Source organism: Jaculus jaculus, chromosome 17, assembly GCF_020740685.1.
Source record: "Jaculus jaculus isolate mJacJac1 chromosome 17, mJacJac1.mat.Y.cur, whole genome shotgun sequence".
Classification (NCBI taxonomy): Eukaryota; Metazoa; Chordata; class Mammalia; order Rodentia; family Dipodidae; genus Jaculus; species Jaculus jaculus.
In genome coordinates this window covers 69,404,263-69,427,895 of record NC_059118.1, presented here as the reverse complement: position 1 = coordinate 69,427,895, position 23,633 = coordinate 69,404,263, and the positions used below count along the sequence as shown (strand labels likewise).

The following is a 23,633-nucleotide window of genomic DNA, read 5'->3' as shown; positions in this document are numbered from 1 at the left end:
AACTAAGCCACCGATTATTCATAATTGGAAACATACTGAATTTCCACCTATCAAAAATAGATTTAAACTAGTAAGACATAAAACTAAAACAAATCTTCCATCTTTAGTAATAATAAGAAAAATATGAACATAAAAAACTGTAAACATATATTGGATGACAGAAACTATAGACATCTATATCCTAGATACTGTTTAGAGAACCCTAACTTACCTGTTGGAGTCAGGCAGTCTTTCCAGTCAAAATAGCCTGCATAAATTCCAGGTTCCAAGGAGCCAACAATGGGATCTGCTTTTAGTTCAATGTAATTTTCAAAGAGTCTTTGGTCTAGCTGTTTCAGTGAGGCCATGCTGGTCTAACACACACACACACACAAAATAAAAATCTAAATTATGTGAGGGTGATGGGAAAATAAAACAATGCAAATCAATGATTCAGTATGCTTTTTAAAATATATTTTTATTTATGTATTTGAGAAAGAGGCAGATAGAGAGAGACAGACAGACAGAGACAGAAGAGAAAGAGATAATGGTCATGCCAGGGCTTCTAGCCACTGCAAAAGAATGCCAAATACATGCATCATCTTGTGCATATGGCTTATATGTGTCCTGGGGAAGTGAACCTGGGTCCTTTGGCTTTGCAGGCAAGCACCTTAACCACTAAGCCATCTCTCCAGCCACTAAGTACTTTTAAAACATACTGAATCAGGGCTGGAGAGATGGCTTAGCAGTTAAAGCTATTTTTTTCTGAACAAAAACAAAGTGCCTGGTGAGTCAGGGACAGAGCTGAGGGTTGCACCTGGAGGGCAAAGCCAGCACAGCAGAAGTGGGAGTAGGACCACTCTGTAGCCACTAAAGCAGTGAGGACTGAGGACAGCCAAAAGGTACCAATAAGACAAGAACAGACAGCTGACTCCCTGGTAGGAGATGAGCCACACGTCACACAGCAGTTAGGGCTGAGGTTAAACCGAAGAGGAACTGGTGAGATGAGAAAGAGTGCTGCTTCCATAGTAAGCCTGGCAACCTGGGCCTGGGTGATGGAGACACACTAAGGAGACATAAAATTCACTAAAGCAGAAATTCAGAAGCTGTGGAGAGCTCAACACTAAAGCAGACTTAAAGCACACTCACCCAGGCTCAGGGAACTTTGAGAATGGGGGAGGGGGGTTGGGAGGTCAGACAGAATATAAGAGCCACAGGGTGGGAGGGAATATCTAGAGACATTGTCCCCTCCACAATGACTGACTGTTGCTCTCACAACTCATAACCCACAACCCCAGGGTGAATATCAGCAATCCCACTAATGAGGGCCCTCAGTGGAGTGAAAGCAGGAAGAGTGAAATGATGGTACCAACATATGATATGTCCATACCAAGTTTCTACTTAATAATAAAAATATAAACAAAATAAAAGAAAGACTAATTGAGAAGGAGAGGAGATATGATGTAGGGTAGATTTTTGAGGGGAGAAGGAGGGGATGAGGAGGAAATTAACATGGTTTATTGTCTATAATTATGGAAGCTGTCAATTAAAATGTTAAAAAAAAATAAGGTGCCCACTTTCGAAAAACAATAACTTTTTGTTGCAAGGTCTTGCAATTCTCAACAACAACAAAATTCTGGAAATGAACTAGACACTTGGCCTTAAAGCCTTAAGTCTCATTTATCATCAAGGTGATTAATCTTTACGAAAAGGCATGAAAACAAGACAGAGCCACCCACTCTGACATTTTCATTCTTAGAAAAAAAAATTCCCAATCTAGCTTATGAATTAGAACCATCATTTATAAAACATATCATGTAGTACACCAAGAGTACACTTTGATTATATGATTGAGAAGATTATTATCTTTCTTACTCTTTGCACTGAAAAAAGTACACTGCCATTAAAGTGTGGTGAGCATAGTTTTACTTAGTAATCTGATAAACCTTTGTCCAGGAACTAGTCAACCTTTACTAACAAGGTTACTTCATTTTGTCCTTTTCTGCTTACTTGAAAAAAAATATATAAACATGAGATAACATTGTAAAAAAATGATCCATTGATCTGCACACAATTATTTTTGCTCAACTGTTCTATATTCAAAGGGCAGACAGTGAGGTATGAGTGTCCTGTGTCCAGTGTGCATGCACATGTGAGTACATGCAAGCTCAAAGTTTAGGAAAAGCATGACAGTGGTTAGAAGGAAGAAGGGTGAGGTGTGGGTTAGGTTCAGAGAGTTTGCTTTTAGTAATGCCTGAAACTTTAACCTAAACAGGAATCAAATCTGGGGGTGATTCTTCAAGATTTGGGCTTGATATCTTTATCTCCTCATTTTCTGGCCTGGCTTTTAACAGCTTGGGTGGGGAGTAAACTACAACAGCCTTGAGAAAGCTTTGCTCCAGATAAAAACAGAGTATTACCCTAACAATCCAAGATATAGACCTAGAAGGAAGGAAACAAGACAGGTGGAATGAGGTGAGAAGAAATCTGGGTATGGGGGAAGGGAACCCGAGGAAGCTAAAGAAAGAACTGAAAACATAGCTGGGAAACCCAGTGGGCAAAACTGATTTGTCTACTTATTAATTACCTGTATTATTTTTTCTATTCCCTGGAAGTTATGCTTTTCAAAATGTTGTGCTATGTTTAGGAAGGTATGACGTTCTAAATAGCAGCAATTACTCAGGACTATCAAAAGCCGCTGCTCCTGAAATTAAAATAAATCTTTTAGAAAATTGAATTTACAGTACCAATGAATTTCACAGATAATTCTTATCAATACATTTAGTTATAAGCTTTTTTTTTTAACACTCTAATAGTCAATGCTTTGATTTTCTTGGCTGTGCTTCTTTTAAAAATCAACATATAGAGAAGTATAATACAATTCTACCATTCTACTAACTACTCATTATTGCATTTGCTTTAAAGAATTAAGTAGGGATTTGGGTCTCTCAGTGGTGAGTCCTTTCCTGGCATGCTGAAGAATTTCATTACCCCCAAAGAGGAGTAAAATATTCCTCTAATATTTTATATACACAAAATATCACATATATATCTTAAATAGATGATTATATAAAATATAGATTTAAACTACTAGAAAATAGTTCATAAATTTGTTTAGAACTTGAGAATCATACTGCCATATTATGTATTTTTTTAACCTCTTTTAAACTTATTTGTAAGCAGAGAGAGAAACAGAGACAAAGTATGGGTGCACCAGAGCCTCTAGCTACTGCAAACAAGCTCCAGATGCATGAGACACTTCATGTGTCTGGCTTTATGTGCATACTGGGGAATTGAAAGCAGATCATTAGGTCTTCAGGCAAGCTAGGGAGTAAAACCCAGGCCATTAGGTTTTTCAGGTAAGCACCATGACAGCTGAGCAATCTCTCCAGCCCTATATTATGTTTAATAGGCTTCTTCAAAAGATTTTGGCCTATGGAACTCTCTGTCCAATGAAAAGTGAGGGTTGTCTGAGGTTATAAGGCTCCTCTTAGGAAGCAGTCAGGCATGTTAAACCCTCTGGCTGTTACATTCCTCAGGGCTCTGGTTGCCTAAATAATTTCTTACAAAATTACCCTATTTCACTGCTGTTGAATATGATACCCTTTTACAGTTCAGAAGAACTGTTTCTGTAAAGAAAATTCCAGGAATGGCCCCTGCCTCTGCTGTGGTTCATTGTGGCCTGGGTCTCTGCTCCCACATGTGGGCAGTTTCTCTGGAACATGTGACTCATCCAGGGCCTTTAGTCTAGATCCTTGACTAAAATTAAGGCAAAACCCCTTTCCAGGAACACTTCTATTTGGCTTATTCTTTCTGTACAGAACCAAAATAACTTATACTGCAGTACTCCAGAAGACAAAATGTGGAAACAAAAAGGTCCCTGCTTTTTGAGGTATATGGACCAAAGGATGAACTAGTCTCTGAACTCAATTTAATTACCAAGCAAATCTTCTCTCAATAATTACATTTTAGTCATATGTTTAAGAGACTCCCATTTCTTTATTTAAAATGTTCCTAACTTTATTTCCAGTAAAGTACAGCCTATTTATTTGCCTTTTTAGTCATCAAAAAATGTTAAGTAAAAGGCTCAAGAATTAACATAGTAACTCAGACAAACAAAAGGTTGCGAGTGACCTTGACTTAGTCTATGGATGGAAAATGAAAAACAAATAAGGTTGGTGGGCTGATATTCTGCATAACAGTGCTTTTTCACATTTGGTGAGTAAATGGCAGGCATAACACTAGAAAGCAAGGAACCAACCTGGGTAGGATGAGGCCACATTCCCTTTTGTTACCTTCTGTATTACTGTGATATAGTTGTTTTATAGCTCATGTACTAAACAGAAAGTTTCTCTCTAAAAATAAAATGATTTCTCATTTTCTTTAATTTTTAATTAAAAAAAGTATTTAAGAGCTGGAGAGATGGCTTAGCAGTTAAGGTATTTGCCTGAAAAGCCTAAGAATCCAGGTTTGATTTCCCAGCAGCCACATAAGCTAGATGATGCACAAGGTGGCATATGCATCTGGAGTTGGTTTTCAGTGGCTGAAGGCCCTGGCATACCTATTTTTTCTTTCTCTCAAATAAACAAAAAATAAAATAAAATAAAATCAATACAAAATTATTTAAGAGAGAGGGAAAGACAGACAGCGAATGAGTGAGTGTATCAGAGCCTCCACCTGCTCCAAAACAACTCTAGTTGCATGTGCCATTTTGTGCATCTGTCTTTTTACATGAGTACAGAGGAATTGAATCCAGGTTGTTAGGCTTTTCAAGCCAGCAAAACAGGATGCTTCAACAGCCCCTCAAAATATGCTGTGCTCCTCAAATAGCTGACGTGGTTTTAAGTTTTAAATCAATCCTTTACACTGTTTTCTTCATGAATCAAGTCATGTCTAAGCTGCTGAATCCGCTCTGCCCTACTCCTTATTCTGCTGTGCTTGCTGTTCCTCACTGTGATATGCATGGATCAAAATGAGAAAAACGACTTCACTGATCTGAAGACTTCTGTTAAGTGTTGTTTTGTTTTCAAATATAACCCAGATGAAATAAAAGTGGGAAGAATGAACAACACAATCCAATTCTTAAATCTAGTTGGCTACTATGAAACTCACTGGCACATGGATTTAGAGACTCACATTTGACAATAGCAACTCAGTAAACTATAACCCCTTCATATGTATAATTGGGTCATGTGCACTACTTTTATGCAATCTAAGAGAATATTGGACCTGGGAGTCCTTACCCCCATAATCCCCCAAGGCTATGCTGTAAGAACCATACAGAATTGGTATCTTCTAACTCCAAGTATAGACCTTGATCTTACCAAAACTGCCCTCCTGAATGACACAGATACTGAGAGGATCTTGGACCTCTGAAAATATGGGTCAGATCTATTGGGCTATATTACAATGGGAAAAATTCAGGAACTGCATTTGGTAAGCAAAGAACATTTTTTTGGGGGGGTAGTAAGCAGGACAGTTACAAGGTACTATAAAACTAGCTTACTCCCATTTCCACCTTGAAAGATAAATGGAAGATACGTGCTTAGAGCAGAATTCCATGTCCAGGGGTGCCTACAAATCAGATGGAAAATGATCAAGTAGGTACAGAGTATTGGGTGGGAGATGGAACGGAACGTACAATCACTGCATACGCTGGAAAGATCACTGTTTACAATTTTTCTCATTCTGTAAGACGAAGAAAGCAAACATAGATGGCAGATTACTGGCAAGACCTTAGTTTCATAGGCTCTGTCCAGTCCCTACCCATTGTGGTTGGTTCATAGGGAAAGATCCACTGTATGCTCTTTTTCAGCTCCTACTACTCTCTTCCAGGTCAATCCTCTAACCCCTTAGAAGTCTATGGAAGTAGCTCCTGCCCAGGAGGCTAAACCTTTCAACTCTCCAACCCAATCTTCCTTGGCCTTGGGCTGAGTGGCATCCCTCAACCCAGGAATGCTACTCTATAGGATTTCCTCCTCTCTCTAATTCCTTTTTATCTCAGGAAAAGCTGGCCCTCTTTGTCTTTAGCCACTCCATAACTGCTGCTCTCCCCAATGAGTTTTGTGTGTTTGGCCCTTTACTCACGCTATCAGTGCAAGTCTAGAGCTCACTAGCCTTTCTGTGTCCTAACTGACCCTGTTAGCTATGCACTGCTCCTTGGGTTTGAGCTTTCTAGTTACTGAAGAAGCTGACTGGGCTGCTGTATGTGAGATAAACTATGTTGCCCAAAACATGGGAAAAAGCCCCTGATTCTGGATACCTTCCTCATACCCTCATTGGAACCCAAGGATTGGGCCATTACCTGTGGGTATTTCACTTTGCTGCCAACTGTCCACAAAATGGAAGCTCTATTCATACACTCTGGTAAAGTTTCAGACTGATTCAGACAGATCAACCTGGCCTTTAGTACTTGTCATGGAATCCCAACTGGCCCCATCTGAAGATAGTTTGGGGCAATACTTTGTAGGACTTCAACTGCTTTGACTAACATACAAAAATTCTTATAACTTGGGAATTCATAAGTATAGTAACTGTGAAAAGAACTTAAGGAAGGAAGTTCACATTATATGCTTTTTCACTCACACATTAAACACTAGCAGGGTGATTTTCATTAAGGTGGAGTTAAGATTTCAATAGCTAAATTTATGTACATGTTTATATATAATGTGAATTTTCTCGAAATATGTTAAAGATAGGTGCATATATATATGCATATATATGTATATATGCATTTTACATATTTATGAATGTGTATAGATATATCAGGATTTGGCTTTGTTTTTGCTAGGAACTGTGCTTAAAAAATGGGGAATTCAAAGAAACAAAACAGAGAAAAATGGAGCTTGTCAGCCTGAAGAGGCAAAGGATGTGAAGGAAGTGTGCTATCTTCTGCCCTTTCCCAGTCTGCCAAGGTTACTTTCTGATACTGGGAAAAAACAAGGCAACTTTTAGCACTCAAGAAAGTGCTATCTTTTGGGAGATTCAGTGATGTAAAGAAATGTATTTTATAAAAACTAGAGACAAAACTGAAATTAGTTATATCTATAGGGATTTATCTTAAAGTGGTATTTTAATATAATTTTAAAAGAAAAAATAGCCAAATGGCAAATAATAAATAAAAAATACATGCAAAAAGAAAAAAAGAAACTGCTCTGATGCAGTGAGCATATTAGGTTATTTAAATGTAAATCTAGTTAAAGAATTTTAAGTATGAAATACATATAAGACATATTTGACTAAAACTTTCATACCATGTGATAGTTTCAAAGCGTACAACAGTGTTCCACTTTACATGTTACAGCAATGATACATAATGTTCAAGTGATGTAGGCTAACTTATGATAGTCATTAGTTTTAAGATGAGACATTTTACTTTTTGTTTGCCATCTTACTTACTGAGGTCAAACTGAAGTCTTCATGGATACTTCCAAACAAATCAGGAGAAGAGATGTCAACAGAGAGACTGAACACAGATGAGGCAAAAGAACCATTATACTAAAATGTAAAACTTACAAGAAAATAGGTAAGTTGGACTTCAAAATGTTTTAGTGACAAACTAAAACATTTTTAGTCACAAAACTTTCTATATTTTTTATATTTAATGATTAATAGCTCAATGAAGGGTCTAAAGATCTAAAGATAATTTTTTATGATGGACTATATAAATTTGCTTTGGGATGTTCTCAAAATTGACTTAATTAAATTTAAAAACAAGTCACCAAGGAGAAAATGTCAAATAATATTCAAATAACTAAAATGCTTTGATTACCAGAATTTCTAGGGGGCTTTTTGAAGCTCATTTTCATAGCAACCCATTCATAAATAAGACAAATAGGAAATTAATTGAGAACTCAAAAGTAATCCAAAAGGTAGAGGTAAAAGGAAAGGGAAGTATAATAAACCCACTACTAACTTACTCATCTAACATTTCATAATTAACATCCTAGCAGGAATTATTTTCTTTAAACCTGACTGACTTTAGAATTCATTTGGCAATCTAAAACAATGAAGATATCAAATAATCCTTCAATATAGAAAGGATTCTAACCCGGAAAATATTACAACAGAAACAGATGGTAATTAAAATAGCAGTGATTGGTATAACGTATATTTGAATGAATGGAACAGAACAAAATTTGAAAATACATTGTACTATATGTTAGAATCCAGTACTGCATAAAACAAATTTTAACAAAGTAACAAAGGAAAGACATATTTAACAAATTATACAAGGCTCTAATTAGCAATATAATTTCTTGGTGGAATAATGAAGCAAATACATAAAATCAAATCAAAGAAAAAAATCAAGTCAAAGAAAACTTGTAAGATCAAAAGTTGTTTGGTTTTTTGAGATGATAGATTAATGTACTGAACAGCTAAGACCAGGAAACAGATAAACATGAAAAGTTCTCAATTAAAGATAAAGAGAGAATAACTTTGTTATTTTCTGTGCTAATGTAGGAATCTTAGGCAGACTGAAGTCATATATGCCAAATGTCCTACATGTTAGAAAAAAAAAAAAAAAACCAAAAAGCTGCTATTCTTTGTAAAAAAAAAAAAAAAAACAAAACACTGTGAAAGAACAATGGGAGGAACCACAGTTGTGGTAGCCTGTGCTACATTGTAAGATTTAGGCAATTCTAAGCTAAAGTGTGAAACCTTGCCTCAAAAACCAAAAAACAAACCAAACCAAACCAAACCAAACAAACAAATAAACAAACAAACAAACAAACAAACACAAGAAAGGAGTCAGGAGGTACCATAGACACTCCAGTAACTAACTCAGAGTTGGGCTCAATTCAACTCAATGCTGAGGCTCTACTGAGAACACTGATGCCAGAAGTACAATGGTGAGCCGCATATTTACATTTCTAATTTTATTACCAACACAACCTATCTTTTGGGAAGCTAGCAAGTCAATTAGGGTGTTTAATTTTATCAATAGAACTCTAATAAGGTTAAAATGAATTCAGAAGATAAATTATGAAAGAATACAGGTTTGTCAGGCTACATTTTTAATATGAACAAACTCTCTTCAAAGTCTGAGAATATAACATAAAATGGGTAACTAGTCTATGTTTTTCATTTTCTTAAATGCATTAGTGGGATTAACTTCATTTTTACTTACTGAGTAGTATCTATGTCTGCATCAGGCTTAGTGCTCAGTTGTTCCAGACAGTATATAAAAACCTACATTAGAAATGGTAAATATCAGTGATAGGAACTTTTAGGCATTAATATATTTGGACATTAAAAACTATTTAGTTAGTGTAGACCTGTAACTCCCATAAGTAGTAAAGTAGGGCAAAAATGTTTAAAAAGCCTGTGTGGGACTATGTGCATGCATCTAAGTGAAGTAAGTGATAAATGAATAGATTCCAAATATGTCTACTATGCAAGTCATAGAACATTAAAAATACTTTCTTTTAATTAATTATTAAGTTCTTGAATATATTTTTGAAAAAGAACCTGTTTTTTTAATACACTCAAAAATAAACAAGCTCAACACAAAACCTTATAATGCACTGGTCCCAACCAAGGAAAATACTTTACAACTCTAACTATCATTTCTTTTACTCTGCAATCTAGTGGAAATTATAAAGTACCATGAGAACATAAATATGAGCAAATATAGATGCACAAGGTGGCACATGCATCTGGAGTTCGTTTGCAGTGGCTGGAGGCTTTGGCACACCCATTCTCTGCCTCTTTCTCTCTCTGTCTCAAATGAATAAGTAAAAAGTATTTTTAAAATGGGAAAATAACATAAATGAAACATGCAGTACTGCTAAAACAAGCAGGGCCAAATTCTACACTGAGCTGTTATTTTGTTACCTACTTAATCTTAACTGGTTTGTGCATAGCGAGACTTAAAAATAACCCATATTCAAAATATGATGTACGCATTATAAATGCGCCTGGGGCATGTCAGACAAATGCATGGCTTTATTGCTTTCACTTACCTGCATGATATTGATGCTTAATTGGCAAACCTCCTCCTGTGTCTTAGGATGTTGGAAAACCTATGAAGAATTTTAATAAAAATTTTTGCACTTTGCTAAGAAAACAAAAGCTTTTTGTCTGTAAAGTTAGATGCAAAAAGCTGAAACATGGAAACCCACTTCAGGTGTGGCCACCTTTAGTCTGAAGCGTTGGTTCTAGGTGGTTTCCTATCTGCTGTGAGTTTGGTCCCCAGATGGCTGACAACACCCAGGTTGGTCATCCACTTAGTCTACAAAAGCCCCTGAATGTGCTGTGCTTGAAGCCCCTGCACTCACATTTTGACTTTTCTTAACTTGCTTTGGAAACAGAGCTCAGCATGTTTGGGTGGTTAAGCTAAACAAAATGCATAAGCAATAAGAGAAAAAGGCTTTTGTGTGGCAATGACTCAAATGTTTACAACTGTGATTTCCAAGGAAAGGTTTCTCAACATTCTAAAGTAAAATGAACAACTCACGCTAGCTTCTCCAGGCTTGCAATCAACAACGCCTTTCAGTGACTGCAGTGAGTGTACGATGCTCTGCTCAAACTGACATGGCTGAAGAGAAAGAACAACTTCTTAAACTCTGAAACAGGTACAAGCTATTAAGACATACTAACTAAACTGCATGTGGCCAAAATTCCCAGTTTTCTAGATTTATGTAAAAGAACAGAAACAAAAACCTACTTATGGAGCTAAAGATTTGACATGCATTACAAAATGGTTTTAAATGAGTAACTCTTGAACCTCAGGTTTATCTAATTCAGCTAATACAGAACTCAACTGAATTTTTAGTTTCTAATTAAATTAATTAATTTTAACTTTTAGCTAACTCTTCAAATTTTTTTCTCATTTGAGAAGCAAACAGCAAGATAAAGTGCAAATATAATGAGTTTATATATTAAATACTATATCTCAGGTACATTCTGGATGAGCTTAGTCTCCTAGACTGTTCTACATTTCATGGGCAGTTAAGTAAAATCTAATGCTAATAATAACACGGAAGATGGTATAAGACTTTTAAATTAAAAATAAAGTCATGGCATTAATTTCTATATATATTAAGCCAGAAGATGAAAGTTGAAAACAAGACTAAATGAAGACACTCCAAGATAAGCCAGAATGGGTCCCAAACCTTAAGTGTTTATATTTGGTGTTTCATTTTAGAGACACAGGAGTTGTTAATAACTGTCAGAATCCTCAACAAATGTGTTTTCTAGTTGCAATATAAATGAGCACCATAATCAAATGGTTTTATACAAGTATAAGAATAAAACCGCAATTTCAAACTAACAAGCCTCAGGAGGAAAAAAAGGTATAATTCACAGAATGGTGTTGTAGACACTCTGCTCTAAACAGACAGCCAAGGACTGGGCCTTCAGATACAAGAATATAGAAGCTGAGACCTGAAATACAGTGGACATGGACTGCCACTGAGGAAACCAAAATAGGAGGGGAGTGAATTCTTAAAGAACAGCTTGGCACCCTGGCACAGATGGGAACATGAAAACACTGGGACTGATGGCCACAGGACAGCCAATCAACATCATAAACAAGCACTGATGATAAATGGCAGAGATGAGATTCAGGCCTGGGATCTGAAGGATTATTGAGAAAGGACAGGGTCAACACTCAATAAGCAACTCTGGCAGAATATCCACTGTAAGAACCTCTTCTTAGTATGCCCACCAGCCTTTAAGAGTTTGGGAAAAATAACAGAAGAAAGAAAGTAACAGCTGTACACATATTTTAAAACATTTTCTTATAGAAAGAAGCCCTGATTTTAGCAAAAGTAGTGTCTTGGTGTTAATGTCATTTTATTATTGCATTTTAAAATCACCAGAGGGTACCATCAATAATATTTAAAAGTAGAAGTAGGAAAGAAGGGTAGGAATAGAAAGAAATACTAACTAGATACAAAGCATTCAGTTACAATATTCTTTACTAGCCAGTATAAGTAAGGCCTTGGGTTCCATACCCAAGATTTCCAAACAAAACAAAAACACAATTATCAGATGACTGACCTTACTCATATGACCTACCTGCTCCAGAAACATAAGATGTTAAAATAATAATTATTATAATAGTGAGAATAAAATAAAATGTTAACTGTGAGAAGTTTAACGATGGCAATAATACATGACAATCTGAATAGCTACTCTGTTTCTCTAAAAACTCCTGTCTCTCTGCATTATCAGTGAATCATCCTCCTCTGCTGACTAAAAGAAGTTATCACAAACCATTCCAGTTCTTCAGGAAAAAAAGAGAGAGAGAGAGAATTTTCAGAATTATCCAAATTGAAAAGAGGCAGATCTTACATGAGAGGGAAATAGGTTGTTTTCCACAGAGCTGCTGAGAAGCTGCAAGGAGGTTCTAGGTAAAGACATTTCAGGTAAAAGAAGCCATAGTGGCAAAGCTTAGTGTTCCTTAATGCAAGAAGAATGCTTCTGGATCCCCGAGTACAAGGGAGAGAAGCAATGTTCTTCACATACACACTGAGATGCGTGCTATGTAAAAATCATGGACATTTAAGTGACGTATGTCACTGTTCAAAGGCTCAGAGTGTAAATGCATGGGGTTAACCTGCTCAGAGTTAGAATCCATACTTGTGCTCCAAGTCTTGATTCTCTTTTTCTCTTGTATGTGCTGAGCAGCTACAAAGCTTAGTCAGCATTATGAAGCCCATGTTAGCTTTCTTCATAGACATTTGACTATGTTGTTGCTGACTCCAGATGTGCTACTTGCACTTTGTTCACATGGCCCATTTGTTCAACTCTTTGCTCCCTGTGCATACTGAAGCATGTGGTTTGTGTGTATGTATAAGGCCAATTGTGAAAGTAGTTATATTATGGTTACAACTGAACTATGGTAGTCAAGCTTCAAAAACAGCTTACAGGCAGGAATCTCTAGTGACTACTTCAGCTTGTTTTCCCAGGGCCAGTCTATGATGACCAGGCAACCCAGCAATCCTGAGCCATGGCAGCTCAGGGCAGCCCACAGGTTGTATACATCATGAAGCATTTACCAGGAAGATCTTTAGGCCAACACCTGTTTTATTTCTGAGAGTTGGGTGTTGGTCAGTTGTTGGTGTTTTAAATGAAAAATAAACTTTATTTTCCCAAAATTAATAAATGTTTGTTTTTTTCCCCTCTGTACAAAACTAATTTGAGAAAGGTATCACGCAGTGGCCATTAATATGACTTGCTATCTAATTTTCCACATGTATTTATGTCATCAGTGGATGATGCCCTAGGGCCCTATTTTACAGTCTGTCTTGAAAGCTTCCTATGATAATTAGGGTAATTAAAGTTGTCTGAAAGAGATTTAAAAATAAGGTTAGGGGCTGGAGAGATGGCTTAGAGGTTAAGGCACTAGCCTGAAAAGCCATAAGGACCCGGTTTATTTCCTCAAGACCCATGTAAGCCAGATGTATGAGAGGGATGGCTCAGTGGTTAAGGAATTTGCCTGTAATGCCTAATGACCGGGATTGATTAACCATGTAAATCCAGATGCAAAGTGGTCCATGCATCTGAAACTTGTTATCTGTAGTTAGAAGCCCTGGTGCACATGTATTCTCCCCTCCCTCTTTGCAAATAAAATAAATTAAAAAATAGGGTTAATGCCAGGTGTGGTGGCATACACCTTTAATTCCAGCATTTGGGAGGCAAAGGTAGGAGGATCACTGTGAGTTTCAGGCTATACTGAGACTACATAGTGAATTCCAGGTCAGCCTGGGCTAGAATGTGAGCCTATCTCGAAAAACCAAAAGAAAAAAAAAGGTTATAAATAATAAATAATTTTAATGAACAATTAGCATGGTGGCCCCAGTTATTTTAACTATCAACAGTAAAACTCTACTGTTAAGGGCTGGAGAGATGGCTTAGCAGTTAAGGCACTTGCCTGCAAAGCCAAAGAACCCAGGTTCGATTCTTCAGGTCCTATGTAAGCCAGCTGCACAAGGTGGCACATGCATCTGGAATTCATCTACATTGGCTAGAGGCTCTGGCATGCCCATTTTCACTCACTCTCTCTCTGTCTCTCTCTCCCTCTTTCTCTGTCTCTAATAAATAATTAAAAACTAAAAAAAAACCAAAACCCTCTATTGTTTAAAGAAAGCTTTGCAGTTTAGAAGTGGTTCAGTGCTCAGAATCACATTAATTCCTAAGCCCCTGCTGTGAAGATACATTCTACTTATTTCCAAAGGGAAACCTGGGGCCAGGCAAGCTCTAGATGGTCTTTAGGACAGCTATAGTGCTTAATTGAGTGCAAGAACCAAAGAGGAAATGTTAGATTGTCCAGGAACCATATTATAAATATTAAAAATAAATTTTAATACAATTTATTTAACACAATAACCTCAACAATCAATATATCAATATCAAGGTATTTTTCATTTCAGTCTAAGGTGTATCCAGCAAGTGAGATGCTGCATACCTTCTCTAAGGGTTCAGTATAAGGAAGAATTAGGTAAAGAATAGTTTTGATTTAATTATAAATAACAAATTTAATCTATTAAGTATTTTAGTTTAAAAATACTTTGAAATAGAATTATACCTGAATTCTCAAAAATAATAAGCGTCCTGACTCATTTCAACCATGACTAACTTGCAAAATACTAGAAGCATGTAGTCTGTTCATATTACTTAAAGTAAGGTACACTTCAGCTATGTATATTGATGAAACACCATATCTTTGCTCAACAGCCTGTTTTGTCACCTATAATTTGGGTGATTCAAACCCATTTTATTCTTGTTTCCTTGTCTAAGGCAGTGCCATTTGTAAAATTTATTTTCTCTGTGTTTCTTGCTAAGGAATATAAAAAACTGAGAGCAGCCATATGCTCTACTAAACTTTTCCATTTCTTACAAGAACAACATATGTTCTGGACACTATCTGTTAAAACAGACCGTGGCTGCTAGAAGACTGTGTGACACTTTCTTTCTGGAAGGTGTGAGGCTGTGAGGGACCAAAGAGCCACCAGAGGAGAAAACAGTGTCTGTGTGTGTGGAGGGCGGGGGGAGACAAAAAAGTCATTGTCAAGAGATTTCAGGTGCTGGCTACATGACCAAGCTGTATGGCTAGTGGAAGGAAAGAAATAAAAAAGTAATCCTGTCCTATATGAACTTCCATTTATTTCAGCAGTGACTTATCACCTGCAGGATTGTCAGAGGCATCCCTAAGACAGGAATGAAAATATACTAAATAATGAAAGGTATTTTCAAAGGTATTTGAAATCCTATAGTCTATCTGGGAAGATGATGATTTTAGAAAAAATGGATCATGGTTCTAGTTGCAGCCTGACCTGTGAATAAACCTGCAGATTTGTGTTTCTTGGTCTGGTTTTAGCTTAGAGGCCATCACCATTCTCTAAAACATTGAAGTTCCTGAGTAATGTGGAATTAAGGACAGTCTAGTTTTAAAAAGTAATGCACAAACAAAAGTAGTAGTGATACAGGATGAAGTTGCTCTAAAAGAAACCCATATTAACTGGACATGGTGGTGCATGCTTTTAATTTCAGCACTCTGGAGGCAGAGGTAGGAGGATCACTGTGAGTGAGAGGCTACTCTGAGATTACATAGTGAATAACAGGTCACTCTGGGCTAGAGTGAAAGCCTACCTCAAAAAATCAAGGGGGGGGGAGGGGGAGGAAACCCACTATTCTAATTTTTAATATGTATAATCAGCATTAAAAAGGACATTGAGAAAAAAATTAAGATTTTTACTATTTTTACTATTTCCAGAAAGTATTCAGATTTACAATGTATAATAAATAAGCTCTTTATTAACATCATAAACAATTTGTTTTGCATACATTAAACACTAGTGGATAGTAACAGTAAAGAAGTTAAACTTACTAGGGAAGTCAACCCTTCATTATCAACAATCCAGTCTTCCTTTTCAGCTAATCTCTTTATTTCTATAGGGAAAACAAGCACACAAATATTTTGTATTATTATTATATAAACTTCATAGAGATAAAACTTAGAAATGTTATATTTTTAAGTTTATTTTTATATATTTATGTAATATAAATAGAATGCAATTCTTATTAGGTCAGGTTAGCTATGTATTACCCAATGGATTTTTCTAACAAAACATTAATGTAAACACTTTTTTTTTTTTTAATGAAAAGCCCAATTTGGAGATTTCTGGGCTAGGTTTAATGATCCCTTGAGATAATGATAATTTATTCACTATGCTTTTTATGTTTTTGTTTTAATTTTTTTTTTCTTTTTCATTTTTCGAGGTAGGGTCTCATTCAAATCCAGGCTGACTTGGAATTCACTATGTAGTCTCAGGGTATCCTTGAATTCATGATGATTCTCCTACCTCTGTCTCCTGAGTGCTGGAATTAAAGGCGTGCACCACCATGCCCAGCTCTTTGTGTGTTTTTAATAGTATATTTGTGTGGGGTGGGGGAGAAGTGGGAGAATGAGAATGAATTGGCATGCCAGGATACCTTCACGCATCTCACTTTATATGGACACTGAGGAATTGAACCCAAGCCAGCAGACTTTGCAAGCAAGTGCCTTTAACCACTGAGCCACCTCCCCAGCCCACTTAGTATTCTTGACAGTACTAGACATGTGCAAAATAAATCCTACAATATTTCTGCCCTGAACTTTCTGGTGCATAATTTGGATTCTCTTTGAATCCTCTCCTTCCTAATGATGTGGTAGGATTCTTAGCTGACTTAAAGACTATCACCTGCTCAAATGTTCAGGAGAACTAGAGAGTTGGGTGGGGGGGAGTTACAATTAAAGGGCATGTTCATTTTCTTAGCTGAATTCCCTTTCCCTTTGTACAACGTATTAACCACTAGTTAATTCACTTAAAAAGCCTGGTAGCAGATTATATATAATAGATGATAATAGCTCATGTCATTTAAAAATATTTGGAAATCCAAAGGTTACTTTATAAATTTAAATGACAAAGAAAATAAGAAGCATCTTTAGGGCTGGAGAGATGTCTATGTGGTTAAGGTGCTTGCCTGCAAAGCCCAAGGACCCGAGTTTGATTTCTTAGTAGTTAAGTAAAGCCAGGTGCACTAAGTGGTACACGCATCTGAAGTTCGTTTGCAGTGGCTGGAAGCCCTGGCACACTCGTACTCTCTGTTTCTACCTCTTTCATGTATATATATGTATGTATGTATGTGTGTGTGTGTGTATGTAAGTATGTATGTATATTAAATGCGTGCACCACTAAAGATGCACCATGCCTGGCTTAAATAATTTTTTTAATGAAGCGTCTTTGATTTCTAGTAACCTTAGAAACACTACTAATGTTCTTTCTTTTGGAAATCAATGTTTTAAATATCCAAATATTTTTTGAAATTGGGTCCATACTTTATATTTATTATATATCCCAAATTTTCTCCTTAGTGTCTACCATAAAGATAGTCTTATGTTCTTAAATATTTTCAGGTACATCCATCTTAATTTGTGTGGTCTTGAAGCTCAACTAATTATTTTGAAAAGATATCAAAAAGAATGCTGGGCATGGTGGTGCACTTCTTTAATCCCAGCACTTGGGAGGCAGAGGTAGGAGGATCGCCGTGAGTTTGAGGCCACCCTGAGACTACATAGTGAATTCTAGGTCAGTCTGTGCTAGAGTGAAACCCTACCTTGGGCGGGGGGGGTGGGGGGGAATACATATATATGCACATACATATATATATCAAAAAGATAAAATTCTATTAAACAGCTAGATATGAACTAGTATGTTTGAATTTCCCTGACACTAGTTTTCTTTTATTTTCAAGGATTTCGAAGCTGGAAGGAGTTGGCCCAATTAGGTAACCTGTCCTGTGAATGTTACCAAGTTTTCCTAACACACCTTCTGCTGTATGTTGCAATGTAACCATTATGCAACGTATACGGAGGTCTAAAATGAGGTCCTGGATAATCTGTAACATGTCATTGGGAATTTCCAGAGCAGTCAATGATTCATAAGTCAGCCTAGAAAACAAGTAACATACAACAAACATGAGTAGATGACATTCTAAGCAATTCCTGCCATCATTTTCACCATCCTATAACTGTTCCTTATATATGAGCTACAGTGTTAGGTTGAAAATAGGGAGAATAAGACCATATCAGGGGACTGTAACACAGTCTCTGCAACAGAAGATGAACATATGGTATGACATTCTCATTTAATATAAACATCAAGAATGCTAAAACTCTTCCTTGCTAGGTTAGTAGGAAATAGACTTAGCAGGACAAAGAAAAAGAAAATTTCTTCTCTGTTGATGGGCTAAATAACACAGCCCAACCTTAGATGTTTTTCAAAGCTCAAGCAGTCAAGCACATAAACATAAAATCATTTCTTGAGCATGGGCCCACATTTACCTTAGGGTCTGGATGACATGAGGAAGCCACTGCGCTGAGAGCTCTGCCTGCGCCTCCCAGCCTCCATACTGCCTCCCCTCACTCTCTCGGATGCTGTGAGGGAGCAGCGCTCCACGGATTAGCTTCACCAGGGAGTGCATTACTTCCTGAATCATTTTCTAGAAAATTAAGAAGAAAAATCGCAAGAAGATGTCATCAATCTGGTTAAAGATTAGGCTTGAATGATAAAGTATACTGACTGTAAAGTTGTCCAGTAACTTGGAGAAAACTCTACCCTGTGAAAATCTATATACTTATCTCTAACTTACCTTGAAATCATTTTGTCTTTGCCTTACATTCTTGGATCTTTCCATTTGGCCTGACTTCTCAGCAGTCTTAAAAACAAATAAACAAAAATATTAACTATGTTTTATTTAATTAATTAATTTGTTTGCGTGAAAAAGAGAGATAGAATGGACATTCCAGGGCTTCCAGGCACTGCAAACAAAATCCAGACCCATGTACCACCTTATGCATCTGGCTTACATGGGTACTGGGAAATCAAGCCTGGGTCCTTAGGCTTTGCAGGCAAGCTCCTTAACTACTAAGCCATCTCTTCAGTCCTTAACTCTCTTTTAGAGACCTTAAAGACCACATGAGAACACATTTTATGAATCAGTTTGGCCAGGCAATGAGATACCCTGACATTTTGTCTAATACTGTGCTGCATGTGTCTGTGAGGGAGTTTCTGGATGAGACTGACTTTTAAGTCCTTAGATTGAGTAACAAGATACCATAGTTGAACAACTTCAATACAGGGACTTAGGTGTTCTCACCTATTTAAAAGAAAATCTCATTTTATAACATAATACATTTAAATGTAGTTGAGTTATATGCCTTTTAAAAATGTTGACCCCCCAATACTTAATAATAACTTGAATGCTATAAATATTTCCTCTAAAATTATGCTAGATTTGAAACATACTTACAGGTGAGATTTTAATGTACTGTTAGTAATTTTGTTAACTAATGGCTCAGCCCTTTCCTGCTCACATAGACCAAAACCACTTTGTGGTGAGCTCAACGGCAGATTGCACTGTTGTGATTCACATGGGCCCCACCGTTTTAAAGAACTATTATTTAAACTGTTACACTTCAGCTAAACTTTTAATAAAACAAGATAGTTATATAATAAGAAAACAGAAAATTTAAGTGAATTATATTTAAATAATATAAATCCCTCTTGTATGAGATTAAATATCTAATAACAAAGTCCAGAGTTCTTCCCAACAGCTATGAAGTTTTGGGGTTATTCATAAGACTGAACAGGTGGACACATTATCCAACTCTTCTATTCCTTACTATTTTTTTTTTTTTTGTGGTGGTATTTAAGTTTCTCAATAGAAAATAAATGTTTTTAAAACACACTCAAATCTACAGAGAATTGAACTTGTTACTATAAACTTTAAAGAAAAGTTTATGAATATAAACAGGTAGAAATATCATACATATAACCAACTCAGTAGAATAATTAATATAATAGTTTTTCATTTCAACAATTTTGCCCATGAGATCTGTAGCAAGTCTTTTATTTTTCATTTACAAACAAGTATTTCATTTATAGTTTTATAAGTAGGACCTAGTAGGAAGGGAAATATATTCCCTTTGTGTTAAGCTATCCAAGACCAAAAACTCTTAGCATTATTATGACCCTAGAAAGACTCAGTCACTATGTGCCTGTGGTGGGCCACCTAATGATCTAAATTGGAGGAAATCACTCTTGGATGGAAAAACTCAACATGGCCTAAACCCATTTTTTAAGGAACTGATTTTTCAGACCACTGCACACATTTCAAATGTAGGAATAATTTTGAGGCCCTGGGCGGGTTACCTGAGATATAAGACTTTTAAAAATACAATTATTTGGATGCTGGGTTTATTAGCTTTCAGTGTCAAGGGAATATATTACATTATGGTGGGAAAAAAATAGTAGCAGGATTAGGAGGCTGGTTGGTCACAATGTAGCCAGAGTCCAAAAGCAGAGAAGGAAGAAGAAGCAGGGCAGGGCTATAAGTCCTCAGGGTCTGTCCCCAGTAACCCACATCCTCCAGCAAGGCCCTGAAGTTCCACACCCTTCCCAAACAACACTACCAGCTGGACCAAGTGTTCAAACATTTGAGCCTACAGGGGATATTTAACATTTATAAAAACATGCCATTTGGGCTGGAGAGATGGCTTAGCGGTTAAGCGCTTGCCTGTGAAGCCTAAGGACCCCGGTTCGAGGCTCGGTTCCCCAGGTCCCACGTTAGCCAGATGCACAAGGGGGCGCACACGTCTGGAGTTCATTTGCAGAGGCTGGAAGCCCTGGTGCGCCCATTCTCTCTCTCTCCCTCTATCTGTCTTTCTCTCTGTGTCTGTCGCTCTCAAATAAATAAATTAATTAATTAAAAAAAACATGCCATTTATGTAAATTAGGATCTAGAGCTTAAAATAAAAAAAATACTTGTCAAAAACCGAGTTTCAGTATACAGTGGGGGGAGGGGGAAGGAACAGGAACAGAATTCCAGAGCCCAATGCTTTCTTTAATATCAGTATGAAGTTAACTCCACACTCAAAGGAGATAGGACACACCCCCAGAACACCCAGATCCACACCACTTCCCATGGAGAAGAAAGCATCTTGCATAATGGTTGTGTAGCGGGTTGAATCATAAACTCATGTGATTTAAATTCTTGCTTCCCAGCTGACATCAATTTGAGGTAGGGCTAGCCTTACTGAAAGAGGTATGTGCCTAGGGGTATGCTTAGGGGTATTACACACAGCTGCATCTTGCTAAAGCTTGACTCTTCCTGCTGCTGTGGCAGAAATCATGCTCAGCCTCTGCTTATGCCATGCTTTCTTCTGATATGATGAAGCTTCTCCTTAAGACTGTAAGACAAAATAAAAACTTTCCTCCCATCTGCTGCTTTGTCCCAGCAACAAGAAGGTAACTACAATAGGGGAAACTGGTATCAGTGGAGTGGGGTTATTGCGTCTACCAATATGACTATATGGATTTGGACTTTTTGGAACTGATTTGCAAAAATAATACAGAAGGACTTTAAAACTTAAGGACTAAGAAATGACTTGCAGTGTATAAGTTAAGCTTAATGGCTTTTAGTGAGTTGAAAGAACTAAATATAGAAAGACTATGAACTGTGTAGGCTTTCTTATCAGTGGAAGAAATAACTTTATTAGGATTGGGTAAGAGGAAATTTGTGTGAGAGGCTGGCTGTGTTCTACCTGTGTCTTGAGAATATGAGCAGGACTGAACACAGAACAAGTGGAATGCTATGAGCAGAAAGTAATGACATAGAAATGAAATGAAAGTTTGAGCTGAAGACTATACCCTGCCTCAACTCCAATTGTTTGAAGTAACCACCATTGAGATTGGGTCAGCTGTTTTGCACTGGGACAAGCAAGAAGAATGCTCTTTTGAAAGTGGGGGGCCAGAATGCTAAAAAGGTTTTCCTGTTCTTCACAGTTGGCTTTATTCCCTTATAGATTAACAACATTGTTGACCTGCACTGTATTATGGAAGTATAACAAATGTAGGAAGGAGGTGGGTCATTGGATTTGCAATTTTTTTTTTTTCCTTTTTTTGGAAATGGCCTCAGAGTGACCTGAGGCAGGGATGTTGGAGTCCCTGTATGGAGACTCAATGGAGCCATGAGAATAAACCATGGGTTCCAGCAGAGATCCTGGGATTTTTTTTTTGGAAATGCCAGGACTATGAGATGGCTGCCAAAGAAAGCTCTGGCTAGGAATGGAGTTTTCCTTGGGCTATAAGTAGCCCAGATGGAAGGACAGAATTGGAATCCTAGAGACTTCACTGTGTGTATCAGCTGGACATAGAACTATAGGATTTAATGTCTATCCTGTTTGCTTTAGATCTTGCATTGATTCAATATTTTCTTACAATGCCATCTTTTACAGTATGAATGTGCCATTATGTGTTTTTGGTTTTACAGGCTCACAGTTAAGAGGCCTTGGATTATAGTAGTGTTTGAACAGTGTTGGAATTGACAAAAACTATGGGGACTTTAAAAGTTGAACTCAATATATTTCATTCTTTCCAGTGGAAAATTCCAGGCATGGATCATCTTGGATCTGTAGTCAAGCTACACCCATTCCCTCCACTGTCTATCATTTGTTTAGTCATATAGTATGTTTATATTTAGTCATATAATACTGTCTCACATGATTTGGCTTGATTGATTGAATCCCTAAAAAATATTTTCTTTTCCTTTTGTTGTCCATCTAATGTAATCCTTACAACTACTTGTTTGGATAGATAGCCTTGCAACTTATTTTCCATCAATAAAAAACTGAGTTCCTAGAAGTCATATTAGCTCATATCATATGGTTATGAGTTATTAGAGATTTATAATGCTTTGAACTAAGGACATGACAATGGTTAAAGGTGTTGGGTCTCTAAAGATTAAAAAAAATAAACTCAAAATCTAAAACTTTAAGAGTAGATATTCGTAGTGGCTAAAGTCCACCTGTAGTCAAATTTATATACATACCTCACTAAAAAGGCTTCCATTAACATATGAAATCCACAGTTTCCAGAAGTTAGGCAGTTGACTTAAAACAAGCTTGGTTAATTTTTCAACAAATGCCACTCTGTGTGGAGTTTTGTATCTCCATGCTAAATTAGAGAAGAATAAAATATTATGAACATACTTTTAAATCAAGAATAAAAATTTAGGTCTGGAGAGATTGCTTAATGGTTAGGATGATTGCTTGCGGAGCCAAAGGCCCCAAGTTTGATTTCACAGGACCCATATAAGCCAGATTCACAAGTTGGTGCGTGCATCTGGAGTTTGTTTTCAGTGCCTGAAGGCCCTGGTGTGCCCTTTCTTTCTCTCAATCTCTCAAAAACATAAATAAATAAATAAATAAAAATAAATCTATTTGAACACATTACCCCTGCCTCCTTTTTTGTTTCTTTTCATGAGGAGCTCTCCTTAGCATCAAACTAGCAATGCCAGGCAAGAAGCCAGAGCATAGCAGCAGCTGCCACAGCTTGGAAAGAACAGTTCTTCAGCTCTTCATCCTTGTCCTCAGGAGGGAGAATTTTTCTTTAAAAATCCATGTCATTTTTATTTTTTATAATTAATAACTTCCATGATTAGAAACAAACAAACAAAAAAACCCATGTTAATTTGCAGGAAAAATGGATGGATCTGGAAAGGATTACACTAAGTGAAGTAACCCAGGCCCAGAAAGCCAAATGTCAAGTGTTCTCTCTCATATGTGGATCCTAGCTGCAAATGATTGGACTTCTGTGTGAGTA

The 23,633-nt window shown here is 36.8% G+C and overlaps 1 protein-coding gene across 3 annotated transcripts in view; it reads right to left on the bottom strand.

Moving 5' to 3' along the window:
- Exoc2 (exocyst complex component 2) overlaps positions 1 to 23,633 on the bottom strand; it is a 171,442-nt gene that overhangs the window by 44,250 nt on the left and 103,559 nt on the right. For all 3 annotated transcript variants that reach the window (XM_045136639.1, XM_004666142.2, XM_045136640.1), the window contains exons 14-24: positions 22,861 to 22,985; positions 18,622 to 18,687; positions 18,314 to 18,471; positions 17,799 to 17,920; positions 15,818 to 15,879; positions 10,439 to 10,519; positions 9,945 to 10,004; positions 9,110 to 9,171; positions 7,378 to 7,444; positions 2,567 to 2,683; positions 212 to 353 (exon numbers count right to left, since the gene is read on the bottom strand). In XM_045136639.1, the coding sequence (XP_044992574.1) occupies positions 212 to 353; positions 2,567 to 2,683; positions 7,378 to 7,444; positions 9,110 to 9,171; positions 9,945 to 10,004; positions 10,439 to 10,519; positions 15,818 to 15,879; positions 17,799 to 17,920; positions 18,314 to 18,471; positions 18,622 to 18,687; positions 22,861 to 22,985 (1,062 nt within the window). The remainder of the gene's footprint in view (positions 1 to 211; positions 354 to 2,566; positions 2,684 to 7,377; positions 7,445 to 9,109; positions 9,172 to 9,944; positions 10,005 to 10,438; positions 10,520 to 15,817; positions 15,880 to 17,798; positions 17,921 to 18,313; positions 18,472 to 18,621; positions 18,688 to 22,860; positions 22,986 to 23,633) is intronic.